Source organism: Danio aesculapii, chromosome 5, assembly GCF_903798145.1.
Source record: "Danio aesculapii chromosome 5, fDanAes4.1, whole genome shotgun sequence".
NCBI classification, from domain to species: domain Eukaryota; kingdom Metazoa; phylum Chordata; class Actinopteri; order Cypriniformes; family Danionidae; genus Danio; species Danio aesculapii.
In genome coordinates this window covers 46,574,748-46,591,366 of record NC_079439.1, presented here as the reverse complement: position 1 = coordinate 46,591,366, position 16,619 = coordinate 46,574,748, and the positions used below count along the sequence as shown (strand labels likewise).

Below are 16,619 nucleotides of genomic sequence, written 5' to 3'. Positions count from 1 at the left end.
GAAGGTAGAAGTTGCGCTGATGTAGGGCGCCATTACAGAATAAATAAATGAAGATCAAATGGTTTTGATCTTTGTTTTAATTCTATAATACTGGACTCATTTTTCTATAAAGGTTGGAACTTTGAGAGTGTTTAAACGAGAGAAACGTGTGAACATGTTAATGCCTGTCTGAGAAAAGTGTATAAAGTGTGTAATGAGTGGTTTTACAGTCTTAAAACGTCTATAACATTTATAATAATTGTAAAAAAAATAAAGCAGACTACTTCACGGATTTTGCCTATTGCGGGTTATTTTTAAAACGTACCAAAAAATTACGAGAATATCGAGGGACCACTGTACACAGTGAAAAATACAGTATGCAGTGCTATATTTGATTATTCAGTTTTTTACAGAACATGTATGCATACCAAACTGTACTGAAACTGGAAACCTGTGAAAAGTCTGTAATGCTGCATCCCTACTATCTTGTCTCTATCTCGTATCCCTGTTTGTGAAAACTCTTATAAACAGTTTATATAATTGGCAAAAAATTTCTTATTTACATTTTGTTTGTGCTTTATTGTTTATGAAATGATTTGCAAGTGTGTAGGGCTCATGTGGAACCAATTCTGGTGTACTTAAGCTCTTCAAAGGGTCTGTTCTAACTGTTATTCCTTAGTTTTAGTTTACTGCTAAGATCCATTAGCATTGTTTTTTTATATATACAGATTCCACAATATAAAATTCCAGATCACAAATCCTGAACTGGACTGACCCATTTATGTAAAAGTATAAAAAGGCTGTGCTCGGCTCACTGTCTTATAAAAAATAAAAATGAAAGGCACCGAAATCAGCTTTTGTTTAATTATAAGATGATTTGCCACAATCCAGTTAATGTATGCATAGTTACTAAGGAGGGTAGAGATAAGAATGGGGAGGAAGAGAGCAGAGTTTTTAAATATTAAATGTTGTTTGCTTGCTTTTGTGGCATTTTGCTTTTATTATGATAGGCAGTAGATATTGACAGAAAGTGAAATTGGAGACGGAGAGGAGGATGTGATCAGGAAAGGTCTGTGAATCAGCATTAGAACTCAGGACACAGTGCAGTTGTGCTGTTTGCTGGCGCACCAACCACTAGGGTATCAGCGCCAACTCATTATTTAAATTTGGAGTCCCACTGACTCCTCCACAACTGTCTCCCATATTCACAGAATGTCCAACATATTGCTGATATAAGATCTATAGAGGGATGCTTATGTTATGATGAATGTCAAACTAGACTGATGTAAAAGTTGATTGTGTTCTTCCATTTCAGTGTGAACAGTTATAGAAAAACATTTGACCTGTATTGGATCCATGATCACATTAAGAAATGAGCCATTGAAAATATAAAATTCTTTATGATTTTTTCTGTTATTCACAGCATATAGAGAAATAATAAGCACCTTTTTTCATATTCTCATACAGACAGATATTTCTAATTGACCATTACATTCACATGATCATCATTCATAGCACAGTGCTTCCCACACATAGACTTTACTTGGGCAGGCCAGTCGAGGTATATTAACGGCCGCCCAAGTATATTTGGTGACATTTATTTTTTTATTATTATCATCCTTTTACACTTTTTTTTGTATCTGCCCAATAACCAAACATCCTAATACATTTCCTACCTACGTGTGTGAGAACTGTCAACACTTCTACAGACAATCTCACATGCTCTACAGAGACCCACAGAGACGCGCCTTATTGGGAAGTAAAAATGCGTCCATCCGGGGTTTCTAAATCTTCTAAAATGTCCAGGATTCGGCTTTTGGTTTTGCTTTCTAAGTCGTCGTCATTTTTATTTTAAGCCTGATTTACTTTCACTTGGCTTCGCAGCTGACAGCACGTGCACAGCCGCAAGACTGAAAGAAACATTGTATAATTAATTCTTTGATCTAAACGACTCTTAAACTTTTCTATGTACTCAAAAGACGAAATCCCATCTAAACTGGCTGCAAAATATATGTACACCATTAGGAAAACTTAAGTCATTTGCCTTATTTAAATAATTAGCATTTTTATTCTTGTAATTATTATACTTTTTAGAGATTTTTATTGCATATATGTTTTTATTCCTTTTGTCATTTATTTCTCTTTTGCTGTATATATTTTTTTGATATATTACAGATTTTATCTAACATGCTTTGGCAATACCGTACAAAATGTCAGCAGCAGATTTAACCATGTGCACCTAGATATGTGGGTGCACATGGCTCCTGACTTGAATAGAATAGAATAAAAACAAAACAAATACTGGATTTATTTATCTCAACAATCTTTGGAAAAAAATCAACTCATTATAAAGAAACAGTGTATAATAAATTTAAAATATTGTTAAAAGTCACTTTTTTTGTCACATGTAGTTAACCAAGTGCCATGAGTAAGAGGTACGTTTCCATTCTGCTACCAGTGCAAATATATTTCAAACCTGTGGGAAGCACTGTAGCACCTGTAATTGGCTATAATGTTCAATGCTGAAAACGCTTCACAGAACATTTAAAGAATTATAGCAGTTTTTAATAAATTAAGAATTTTACTGTGACTCAAAGTTCCAGTCTTTTAGAGTATTGTTTGTTTATATTCTAAATTATTCTTATATTATTGTTCAAGTAAATACAATAAATCAGGTCCATCCACATGATATAGATTAGTGCATTACACTGTAATTCTCCTTCCATCATAAGGTCATCAGTGAATCAGAATTTCTTCCTCATAAGCACCTGGGGTCTTTTGTTTGTGTGTCCCTGGAAGCCCTTCCATAATCTCTGGAGTTCAGTCCCCACCCCTCCTGTTCCCCTTATGACTGATGGAGCTGTCGGTGAGGTGATGCTCAGGATGAGGCCAGTGGATTAAAGCTGGAGCCTGCAGGGAGAGAATGGGCACATAGACACAAGCTCACTCACACTGATATGAAAATTACGAAAGCTGTTCTCTGTAAACAAACACATGCCCATATCGCTTCTCTAATTTAGACTATCTACTACAATAGACACCATTATACCCATGCACGCAAGACTAGGGTATCACTCCATTTTAGGTACATTATCATTAAAAGAATGCATATGCTGGCTCTATTCCAAATATTGTGTTGCCTTGCTATCTACCCATGTAGGCAGCTGCCTTCTAAAGTAGCTGTAATGGGCTGATTTGAAGATGTTCTACAAAGAAAAACATACAGACATGAACAGGAAATAGTACTTGGTCGGTTTAGTATGTTGCTAAGTTAAAAAGGAGTGTACTTTAAGTTTAATTCTCTGTTTAATTTTTTACAAATATAATTTTTACCTTCAATTTTCTTTTTTTTCACTTTATTTTCTGGATTGATTTTTTTATTCATTTATTTTTGCATTCCATTTCACTAGTTAAATTAGGTTTTAGTAATCAAAATGCATAATCCATTTAAATAATGATTCTTATAGAGGAATTACCAACCTACGTTACATATGACGTCACACGGGTTCCCGGTTGCAAAAAAACACCGGTTGCAATAGCTAACATGTCGTGTTGTGTGGTAGGATGCCAAATTCGAAAGCCCAAAAATAGAAAACTTTTACCGTACACCACACTGCTTTTAGTGCCAATCGCAGACGTCTTTGGCTAAAAGGGAGCTGAATGGAGTAACGGCCTAATTAAAAATGCTGGTCTCTGCAGTTCTCATTTCTTATCAGGTAAGTTTACCCTATGCTGAATCATACACGTTACTCGTTTTTGATTGCAGCAATGATTTTAGCAAAAACTGTTAAATATGGTTAATTAAACTGCGGACACTGAAAGCTAAAAATGTAAGTTCACATACACTGCTGTATGTGTGCATTTTGCTGTCAGAATGCAGTTGTTTTGCTTGTTGATGATTACCCAGGCCTTGTATAGCTCCGTCTTCTTTCCTTGTATTTGGTTTGGCAGAACCTCAGAACCTTTTTAGCACTACAAAGTGTTGAATCTGGTAATCATGGAACATTATTTCTCGCACATGACCACACAGAACAAAATTGTTGGCATCCAAAGACTTGTTAGGTCTTTAACTATTCTCTTGTAAAAGCACTTGGAGTTCCAATGGTGTATGTAAGATTTATTATTTCCTTTTTATTTTTATTAGATTTTTTTAGTTTTTTAGGACAACAGTATCTCTAGCAGAAAAGTTGCCATTTTAAATTGTATAGAAGTCTGTGTTGTTAATCATTGACAGCAGAAGTCAATGATTCATTTGAATTATTGAATTGAATTATTTAGCCTAACATGTTTACTTCTCCAAAATATTTTAAATGTTTTTCAAAATAAAATATTTTGTGTTCAAAGGGGAAAAAGCTTTTTGTTTTTTACTCAGACGAAACCGTGAAATTTTTATCCAAGGTTATCATACTGTCAGAATCTTAAACCGGTCCATGCCTAATGTCATTTTATTTGTCAGCTAATGAAACGAGATTAATGAAAAAGATTTACAATGGATTTTGAAAATAATTGAAATCAAAATGGTTATAATTGCCAAACTCATTGACAATGCGTATTATACATTTAAATTCAGTTTTTATGTCTGGATTACACAATTCCATCCATGTTTTCTGAATCACAGATATCATAGGGGCCCTATTTTACTGTGCAAAATATACATGAACTTCTGCCTTGTTTGAAGTCAAGTCCTTTTGAATGTGACTCTCAGAGTTTGTTGATTAAATAAAACCACCTCACATTTTTTCACCCGTTTATGCCTCTGACACAGACACACACATACTTGGTCCAGTACAGTCAGTTTGGTCTAGACAGATCAACTTTTGTGTATGTGTTTTATTTTTCTCATTAAAAGAGCATGATGTATTCTGTCTAGATTTGGTAGATTCATGAAGTTAAATGCATAACATACTATAAGTAATATCAGTGTTTGAGGAATGCAGATTTTACCTGATCTTAGTTTCTCTTTTTGCCCTAGAGGTTTGCCCTGAAAGATTTATGGGGTAAATTTTTCCTACATGCAGTTCTCTTTTTTCCTTCTAGAATCTGTTGACTCTAAGAAGTCATCTTTATGGTGGGATTAGCACAGGGGATTGTTCAATCTGAAGGAGATTTTATTTAATCTGTGTTTTGGGTTAGGTTTGAATTAAGCTTAGTTTATCTGTATGTGTTAAGTGTTTCTTAAGAATCGGTTTGTGCTTCTTCCCTAGTAGAAAAAAAATAGCCTTTTTGTTTGGTTATAGCACTTCAACCAGACATCATTTGTGCATTGTGGCTTGCTGTTGAGAAGCTTGTGGCCAAAACTTATCAGTAAAGGTTACTGCAAGAATAAAAGAAGGTTATTTTGGTTAATAGTTTGCGAGGGCACATAAATAAGAAAAATAATATGCACTAAATGAATCATTTAAAGAATATTATTATATATTATATTTTTATTTTATAAAAGTTTGATTTATGTAGATTAAGTTATCAGTCACAGATATTGATTGCTGACAGTATAACTGTTTTTCCATTATATTTAAAATGATAAAAAAACAAAAAAACATTCACTCTATTATGAGCCTAATAGATGGTCTTTTTCTATCTATGAAACTTAAATTGACAATACATTTTTGTGCAATTTCATTCTGGTTTGATTAGGGCTGGGCGATTAATCTAAAAAAATAATAGAAATCGACATTCAGAACCTATAATTGATCAAATTTTTTCTAATAAAATTATTAGTTACTTTACCTACTGCGAGTGGAGTCACGTGACCCCACTCTGTTAAGACTGATTTATATTTCTGCGTCAAACGCACAAGTATGGTCCGGAGCAGACTTCGTGCGGTCACATACCTGCACACTTCTCAAAAAATGTAACTGCACATTGCACATTTGCACTACATTAGTGATGATAGGAAGCTGCACCAGAAAAGTCGTGAGATGACATATTTTTCATTACAATAAAATTAATGTTTACATTAATATTTGTTTACAGAAGATTCAAGAAATGCACTCTTGAATTATTTTATTTAGAAGAGATACTATGTGTGTGTGTGTGTGTGTGTGTGTGTGTGTGTGTGTGTGTGTGTGTGTGTGTGTGTGTGTGTGTGTGTGTATGTGTATATATTGTGTATGTATATATGTATGTATGTGTAATATATTGTATATGTTGGAGATGCATGCATTAAGAATTAAAGAATGTATAAATGTATGCAACATTAATTTAAACCCCATCAATATTTTAAATCTCTCTTTATTTAAAAAAAATAATAATGAAAAAATAAATAAAATAAATATATATATATATATATATATATATATATATATATATATATATATATATATATATATATATATATATATATATATATATATATATATATATTTGTTTATTTATTTATTTGTTTATTTATTTATTTATTATTATTATTTTTTTAAATAAAGAGATTTAAAATATTGATGGGGTTTAAATTAATGTTGCATACATTTATGCATTCTTTAATTCTTAATGCATGCATCTCCAACATCACTGAGGCCCAGAAAATCATTCACAGAATACCATAAATTTATTTAATGTGCCTAACTAACTGGGTTGTTAGTTGGACTTGTTATAGGGTATAGTGATAATTTGTACAAAATGTTCCAAATACAAAATGCATACAGATTGCAGGACAGCTAATGAGCCCAGTCTGTTCTGTACCAGGTGAGACTAACCTCATCTGCTTACAGTCTGTTACTGAGGAATCATTCATCTGCTTGCAGCTATATTTAAATGTGTAATATTTGTCAGAAATAGATTTAAGGTAATGTTTTGTCACACTTTAGCAGAATAAACCCCAGCGTTTCTGTGATGTGCTGTGATGGACATCTTGTCCTCTGACACATTTACAGAGACCTTTAATAAATAAAGAGTTTTGCTGGCCATCGTCTCACTTTGTGCTACTTTGTTTTCCAGGGCAGCTGTTGAGTTTCCAGCTACGACCATGAGTACCATCTCACCCACTGATTTCGACAGCGTGGAGATCCAGCAGCAGTACAATGACATCAACAACCGCTGGGACATCGCAGCCGAAACAGAATGGGACAACGAGAACAGTTCTGCACGTCTGTTCGAGCGTTCTCGAATCAAAGCACTCGCAGGTCAGTTCCATTTATTTTTGCTGTTATTTTACACCTATGTGCTTTGTGTTTGCTTTTATCATTGTTTATGATTACATGCATGCATGATCAGCTGGTGTTCAACAGGTTGCATTATGTGATTGTGTCCAGTAGGGGGTGGCATCAGGCAAAATGTAATCACAAACTCATTTGAACCAACATAATACAAATTTACTTTAAATGCTCTTATTGGGATTTTTGGAGTGTATTGAAGTGATCTTGAAGTGAATGCGTGCGATATAGATGTAGAAACCATTTGAAGTCTTTGTTTGTAGTAAGGGCTCACATTTTGAATGATTATCAGGGTTGGCAGTGTGTAGATCTGCAATTTGGTGTGTGTTAAGTGCAGTGAGGTACCATCTTTTGACATGCGGTGACTTGATATCCACATTCTTCATGTGCTGTTATTCACCCTCTCTCATCTCCAGGGCTTTTCTTATGTCATTTTTATGACCTACTGTATGTCCTGCCTGCTTTTATTTTTTTTTAAAGCCACTCAATGTCATGCTCTTTCACACATCTCTGCATATCATAACTCAAGGCAAATAATGAATGAATTTAAATATGCTTTTAAAAGTTGCATTCAACACTGCAGATTTGAACTTGATTAGGTAGCAGTCAGAGATAAGAAGATTTACACGTCTGCAAGCATGCAACAATAAAATGTGTTGGTAGCCTGAAGAACACAATATTAAAGGTATAAAAAAAATTAAAACAGTTTTATGTTGAAGTGATGTTTGGTGCATTTAATTTCATAAATAATAATAATAATTATTATAATTATAATTATAATTATACCCCCCCCCCCCCCCACAAAAACATCTACACAGCCTGTTTCAATTTCTAAGTCATTTATATACTTTTTAAAAGCATTTAGTGAAATCAATTCTTTAAACTGCAACTTTGTTTGTAGATTATTCCATGCAAAGGTGCTGCGTATTTAAAAGCCTTTTAAAATGTAAAAAATATTAATGACTATGAAATATGTCAAGGTGCAATTAAAATACTTTATATCTCTGGCATTATTGATAATTTAAGAAAAAAAAAGATAATTATTAATTTCCTTGTATGGATGGTAAAAAAACGTGAGCATATATGGCATTTTTATGTAAATGATGGCTTGTTTTTAGACCAAGCTTTTCCAAAGATATGTGCTCTGGGAATGTAGTGGGATGGGAAAAAACTTAGTCAGCAGGGTGTGTGTTTGTGGGGCCAAATTGTCCCCAGGAGTTCTTTAAATCTGACAAAACCTCCCTTTGGGGAAATCCTCAAAGATAAAATGTTTAATAAATAAAGTAATAATTAACAGCTGGGAAACGTCTTAATGACATGTGGCTTAATAGAATTTATAGCAATACCTTGCAGGTCTATATTATTGAGTTTCATGTGAAAGGAGTTTAATTCAGCATGCGAAAACCACCATATTAATCACCATAAACATTGGGCAAAATTAATTCTTGCTAGAGCTGATCGGGGAAGGGAAACTAGCAGTACTCTCTTGAAGACTGAGAAGAGGAGGACTGGTCTCAGAGGCCCAGCGCTCATGTCTCTCACACCCCTACATTGTTAACTTTAGCTGTTCTCAGACCTTTCTCTCCTCCTCTTTGTCTCTCTCATGCTCCATGTCTTTTTCAATTTCATAAACACAAACATGCACCACGTATTGTTATTATAGCAAACACAATTTATTATAGCTAGCTATAAATGGTTACAGTAGATGGAAACTCATTCTTTCCCATTTGGGTGTGGTCATATGAAAGTTCTCAGAAATGAAATATTTGGTTTCACATTTATTGTCTTTCATTTTCATGTGCATTAGCTCATGTTGCACAGCAGTTTACTGTACTAAAATGGAAAGGTTTTTTCAATGTGTTTCAGAAAAGTGTTTTTTTTTTTTGGTATGTGCGCAGATGAATGACATGTGCGCAGATCAAAATGACTGTGTCCGCTGGGTCTTAAAATGACTGAAATCTTTTAAAATATTGTGTTGTAGGTCTTAAATATTTTTTTAACAGGCCTTAATTTTCCTTTGTCCGTGTATAGCCATCCAGTCTGGCCAACAACCATCAACAATCCATCTCAGTAAAACTTTTCACTTTTTATTTTAAAAATGAATTTTTAACTCTATTTACCATAATGGTTTAATTATTTTATTTACTGCTGAGCATACTAACCTGACCTATATTTGTTATTAATAAATTATTATTGTTATTAGTGGTGTAACAAAATCACAAAATGTTTTTTTAGTCACTGATCGGATAATTTTTCGTATCAGCTAAAAAGGTGAGGAGACAAATGTAATTTGCTTTTCATTTATAACAAAAAAAGCACTGCAAGAAAATTTTGGTTTTAACAAACAGATCTTGGAAGCTGTAATTTCATAAAAAAAATAAAATGAATTAATAATCAGCTGAATAAAAATAAATAGTAAAATATTCAGTACTGTGAAAAATTCACTACTGTTGCTGATAACGCTAAAGGAAGAAATCTAACATTAGAATTTGTACAAGCATGATCGCCTCGCAGCAAGAAGGTTGCTGCTTCGAGTCTCAACTCGGCATTTCTGTGTGGAGTTTGCATGTTCTCCCCGTGTTCACATGGGTTTCCTCCAGGTGCTCCGTTTTCCCCCACAAGTCCAAAAACATGCGCTATAGGTGAATTGGGAAAGCTAAATTGTCTGTAGTGTATGTGTGTTTCCCAGTGATGGGTTGAAGCTGGAAGGGAGTCCGCTGCGTAAAACATATGCTGGATAAGTTGGCAGCTCATTGCGCTGTAGCGACCCCTGATTAATAAAGGGACTAAGCCAAAAAGAAAATGAATGAATGAATGAATTTGTACAACCCATATCTCATTTTCAATAAATGATTTAGTTTTTCACTCATGAAACTTCATGTTTCATTGCTAGATGTGTCATATTTAAAGAATTATTCAGTGGCATATTTTTGGTTATATAATGTAATTGCTGCCTACAACTTTCATTTTTGAGCACACAACGGTGATTATAAACATCAGTGTTTTTTTTTTCTAAACTATAAACTGCTATGCCAGTACTGCTGTGTTACTTGACTGTTTGTTACTTCATAACTTACTCGAAAGACAAAAAAATTAATCTCTTTCTTGATTTTTGTGTTTTTCAAACACAGATTTGAATGCAGCAATTCGATGGATTAACAAACATGCGCAAATCACAATCATTTATATTTTATGATGCGTGGGTGTTGAGATCCCGATATTTTAATGATTAATTGTGCAGCTTACAATGCATGAATGCAGGCTAAACAAGTAGTGAGAGAAAACACTTTTAACCTAAGAAACCCTCCACATCCCGAATAACCCACCACAACTTCTTCAGTCATCATTATATTTTACAGGTAAGCCTAAATGCTTTCATACATGTGAGTTCAATGACGTGAGACGTCATTTCTCTGCATTCGTTACAAATTTAGGATTAATCGACCAGTAAAAAAAATGCATTAATCCGCGGGTCACGTGTTCCATATGAATCACAGATCAACCGTGATTGTTTACATCCATAAATATTATTATTATTATTATTAGTAGTAGTAGTAGTAAGTGTATTAAATTATAATCAGTTTTTGATAAGGCAAATGAAAATCTGGGATATTTTAAAAAATCCTTTGCATTTAGTCTAATATAAGTCTATAATTTTATGTATATTGGTCCTAAAAAGGACTTAAATTTAACTTGGTGGAACCTGCAGAAACTCTGAAATGATCACTGTTTGCTGAAATCTGCAAAAAAACACTAAATTGCTGTATTATACATTACAGGAACGTAATAAACTTTTAGTAGCAGTGCAGATTGATATTGCTATAAAAATATTAACTGCTATAGTCATATAAAAACATTTTTAAACTTGCTAGCAATGCTTAATTTGTTACTGTGAGACAAATTAAAAACTAAAAAATAACTTGCTAGCAATTGTTCATTTGTAACTGTGCTGTGTTATTGTGTTTATCTGTTTATTCTCTTACTATCCTTTTCTTTCTCTTTTTGTGGGTTTTTTTGTTTTTGTGGGTTTGCCATCATAAACCCTACCATTGAGTGACACACATGGCTTCACAGTTGGCCTAGGGCTTCTGGCCATGATTTGACCTGTGACCTCTGCTCTTTGATGGTCACTGTTGGTGACACTCACTAATCAGCACAACCTGCCAGTGGACTGGTCTTCATTACAACACTTCCTCTTGTAAAATCTGCACATGCAAGAAACGCATGTGTGAAAGTGGGTGTGTGTGTGTGTGTGTGCTGAAGTTGTTTGTGAAAGGCAGCAATATTTGTGATCACACATTTCCTTGATAGCGTTCTTTAATTTCTAGATTTTTTTAACTCTGAATCATTAGGGTTTATTATATAGTAAGATGAGCTTTCTGTCACTGCAGATGTTGCCAGTTAATGGGTGTGAGAGGGCACATACACACACATACTCGCACAGGAAGAAAGACAGCGCTTGCTTGTTGAATCTTTCTCAAGTACTTCCTTCCTGCCCTAACGTTCTATTTTGTCTGTGCACGTGAAGGCAAGGCGCTTATCGGCATGAATTATTTTAGGTAAAGATCTTATAACCCCTTAAAACCTGTAGAATCTACTAAAATATAATATTAGATGACATAGAAATCCATGCATACGTACAAATATGCTCAAGCTGGTTATTTCTGCTCACTATCTGATCACCTTCAGGGTCTGCTCCAGCACACCCATTTCTCCTGTTAAACTTATTTCTGCTCCACCCCCAGTCCACCTTCAGAAATGGTTCAGCCCACACCTCCATGCCCTCTTCCCTCCCTCTGCCTGACTTTCTCATTGGCTCAGCCTGGGATTTGCTCCTCCCACATACACCTTATGCAAATGCCAAAGCTCAGAAACCGAGAAAGAGAGAGAGTAGGAGGCTTTGTTTACTTAGGAAGCTGAGCACAGCTAGTTCTGCAGGCTTACTCAAACAAGGTGTGTGTGTGCGCGCACAGTCTGATCTGGTGGCCGAGAGAGCAAGGAGGATTTTGCATTGAGAGAAGAGTGTGTTTGAAGATGAGAAGTTCAGAGGAAGAGGTGAACGGATAACTTTTTGTTACTTTTTCTAACTTTTATTTGCACGTGGGTTCCTTTTTTTTGCCTGAAAGAGAGAGTCTGTTAAAGGAAGAGGCTTTTTTTTTTTCAAACGGATGAAGCAGTATGGCGCGGTTTAGCATGCGCTGGTGAAACACTCGGATGCACACCTGGAGAGTTTCTCTTTCGAAACCCAACTGTTTTTGGACCAAGTTAAGCTTCTGGCTATATTTTTCTCAGTCTGCTTTCTTTCTTCGTTTTTTTTGTACCCTTATATTTTATGTGCCATGCTCATGACTCCTGGCCTTACCTTTGTGGAGTGATCCATTTGTTTTGGATGAAAGTTGATAGTGAGGGTTGGAGGGACAGTGAAAGCAAAACGAGTGTCACGGTGAAAGAGAGAAAGAGACATGGATTTTGATCCACGTGAACCTGAGCCATGTCTCTCGCCAGCTGCCTTTGTAAACCAGGTGCAATATTCCAACATCCTGGAGGGCCGTTTCAAACAGCTGCAAGGTAAGACTGCTTGTTCTTTGCAACCTCATATTCTCTATCTCTCTTTTTTTTTTACTTTCACAGATGCGTTTGTGTAAGAGTAGCTCAGCACCTCTGTGAACCTTAAAGCCATGTCAAATAACTTGACGTTTGTGCCACTTGAACTTTAGGAATCCACAGTGTTGAATGTCATATTGAAAGTTCACGTGACCTCATTCACATCTAACTAGGAGTTTTTTCTGACAATCTCTACCCCTTCATCATGGGCGTCACTTATTTTGAGAAGTTAGATGGTGTACAGATGTCTTGGTTGTGAAATTACAAAATGGTGAACGGTTAGATTGCAAATGGTAATCTGTTTATGTGCAAATATCCTACAATTGATTATGGTGAATCATCGTTGTGTTGTATTGATACATAGCTTTAGGTCCGCTGCTCAGGGTTTGCTTGTTTCCACTTTAAACCAACATGACGATTAGAAAAATACTGCGGTAGCTTAAATAGCATATTTAAATTAGTAAACTAAGATTTAAGCTGGTTATATTTAGCTCATAATAAATAACATATGATGTTTTATGTAGTGACACTTCAACACTGACAACATTGCAAAAGTTTAGTGGGTAGGATTAGCATTGTTAAAAGTTTCAGGATATCATCCAAACTTAAATCTGTCCTCTGCAGATTCTGATAAATTTAGTTACAGTAATGAACATTTTTTTCTTATCTCTCATTTACTTTGCACCAAAGATGGTGCAGATGAGAAAATAGGCCTACAATGATTTATTTTTGTGCCTGTGCGTGAGAGAGAGAGACACAGAGACCTGTACTGGTCTCCTGGAGAGTGGCCTTATTTCAGGTACCGCAGGGCTTTTGCCCCAGATCCAAATTACACCGTGTTAAAACGAGAGATATAGAGGAAAGTGTGGGACGGGAAGGTGTAGGAGAGAGAGGATAACTGGGTGGAAAAGGAGTGGAGAGGAACAGACGGGAAGGCAAGAGGATAAGAAGGGAGTTCAGAGGATAATAGAACTGGACTGGATAGGATAAAAACTCCCGTTGTGTTTATTAATATAGGGTTCATTCTGTAGAACGTTCAGTGTTTGTGTTTTTTTTTGTGGGTGTGTCATTCATTCAGTGTTTTTTTTTTTCTCTCCCTCTCTCTTTCAAACTACATTTTTAGACAGGCGCCACATAGCATGTGTGAACTCTGTTAATCCCCCTCCTACACACACATACAGACACACACGACGCGAGATCTGATCTGCTCTGTGTTAGTGTGTGTGCGTGCTTGAGGTCATGGGGAGTGTTTCTCAGTTAACAGAGAGATAATGACTCAAGCATTGTACTTTTCAGCCCTATTATCTATTGTATGGCAAGGATGACATCTGCAAAACAGGCCTTGAATATAAAGCACACCTCAAATGTGTCTGACAGCAAATACCTAAAATGAACCCTAAATTCTGGAAATAAAGCTTCAAGTGGTGCATGTATCATTGGAAAGTTTTATTTATTTATTTTATTATTATTATCATTTTTTTTGTTCCTATCCAATCCATTTGTTTTATTGTTTTGGCTTTTTTTTTAATGCTTCAAGATTTATGTTCTGCACAAAACATTTTTGTTTAGACTTGAAAAGACACTAAAGAACACACAGAGTTTGAAAAGTTAGAGAGAGAGCCGGTATGTGTTAATGATTTCTGTGGTTGCGTCATTGCACTCGTCTGAAATCTGGCACATACCTTTAGCTACGTTTTGACACACATTTACTGATAGACACACACATACACACAGTGTCTCATGTATCTTTTTCTGCTGGAGGAGCCTGTGATCCTCCCTTCTTCTCACGTCCTCAATCACACACACTGGTAATTCTGGTCCGGTTTCCCTTAGGCTGACTTTTTTTGAAGCAGTTTACAGAAATACAGGTGCGTTGTATCAGGGGGCTTGCTCAGACATGGTCTTCATGCTTCACTAGAGGAGAATTCTTCCATGCATGTGTTTGATGCAACACCGGTTCCTCATTTGATGTCATAAAAGCTAACAAAGTAATGCAAGTCTTGGTATAATGAAGTGAATGAGCAGAGCAGTTTGGATAAATCCGCTATCCTGCTCTCCAACAAATGCATTCTTCTTTTTACTCTCCATTTTTTTGGGGGTCTTATATGGAAAAGTCAGAGTGTGTTCGCATCTCTGTATGTTGTAGATAAAGCAGATAAATCAGCTTATGAAACCCTGATGGCACAAGAAACCCCCATTTACATTAGATTTTGAAACTGCCAGATTTGATGGCAAAATGCAAACAGTCATGTGGGTATTAAATAAGCTGCCATGATGCTAGATAATGTTCTGACATCGAGTAAATCAGAGTAATGGATGAATCTTTTATGCGTGCATGTTCTGTAAATAAATATCAGGTTTTACATATAAACATACATTGATTCCCTTAATTTAAAGCCTTGTCAGTCAATGGTAAAAATGAGAAAGTCTTGTTTAGTTGCTTATACTCTATAAACAGAAATAATCTTTTAATGGCTTGAAATCATTCTTTTGTCCAAATAATGAGGCTAAATATTCCAAAATATTCCAAGTCATCTGCTTTTTTTTTTTTTTTTTTGACTCTGAATATTCATTGGTGCTCCAAGCCTTAGAAGCAGGCGGAAATGGTGACCCTGAGCTTTAGGAGTATGAGCTGACAGGAGCTGGAGAACATCAGCGCGGATAAAAAATTATTTCTGATATCTCATTGAAATTCTGCTGATAAGCAGTGTGTAATTGTGAGTGTGCCTGAGTTTGAAAGGTTTTCCACCCCAGTGTCAGTCACCCTGATGAGGTAAACACACACTCCCACCTTCCCACCTCTTCCTCTGTCAGATGCACAAAAATACTTCACTCAGATTTACTGTGTGAAGGCAGGGAAATTAGGACTATCATTAGTAAAATTAGAAGTGCTTAAACATGCACATTATTCTATCAGCATGCTAAATTTAATGAAACGCGCAGTACATTCATCATGTATCACTTGCATGATGATGACACTTGTTTCTTGATAATGCAACTGTTGCTAATTTCAAACTGGATAAAAGCGCATCACTTCAGCTTACTAAGACAGAACTTAGACAGAACCTACTGCTCAAGTAGGTACTACATTTAAGTTTGCTCTATGATCGTTAGAAAAGTGTGTTCTATATAGTATGAATGTAAGTAGTGTGAATGGAATTCAGCAATACTACATATTTGCCGTTTTCAATATCGCATAACCAGGGCCAGACAGAATCTGTGCTATTTCTGCAGAGAATTTGTAATGAATCTGTGGATTTATGAGGAATGATTTTGGGAGTATCATAACTAAACGTAATATTTGAAATAAAATAGAATAGCTTTTTATTTTTATTCAATATTTACAATGCAAATACAAACAGATCCACTTATTTGGTAAAGCAAGTCTCTCATATAGGCCTAATATATCTACTAAAAGACAGAACATATTACTTTACAAACTGTATTGTAAATAAATCATATGAACATTTTAATATTACTAATATGGTGAAGCGAATTTAAAAACTGAATAAATATAGATTTACACTCATTTACACAAATTAATACATACACTTAATGATGGGCTAAAAATCTGAGGATTTCTGTGCTCAGATTCTGTGTGGGCCTACACATGACCTACCCACATCAGTTGCATTACTATTCCCATTTATGAATAGTATCTTGGGATAGCATGATAGCATAGCATCCATTGGATGTGCACTACAGAATTTCGCCAAAGTAGTAGGTCATCTGGGTTGTTCTCGCCTACTTTTTTTAAATACTCTAAATTCAGACACTGCTCAACTCGCATACTGTTTTTCACGTACTATATAGTATGGAAATATGTGATTTCTGATGGAGAAAACTTCATCAACTTAACTATTCAGTTAGGTGAATCAACCATGAATT

At 35.2% G+C, this 16,619-nt stretch overlaps 1 protein-coding gene across 1 annotated transcript in view; it reads left to right on the top strand.

Annotated features, from left to right (window-relative positions):
- The window catches only part of LOC130229514 (spectrin beta chain, non-erythrocytic 1), a 94,716-nt gene that overhangs the window by 19,475 nt on the left and 58,622 nt on the right, over positions 1-16,619 (top strand). Inside the window, 1 exon segment of the mRNA XM_056458355.1 lies at positions 6,913-7,097. Coding sequence (XP_056314330.1) covers positions 6,941-7,097 — 157 coding nt within the window. The 5' untranslated portion in view covers positions 6,913-6,940.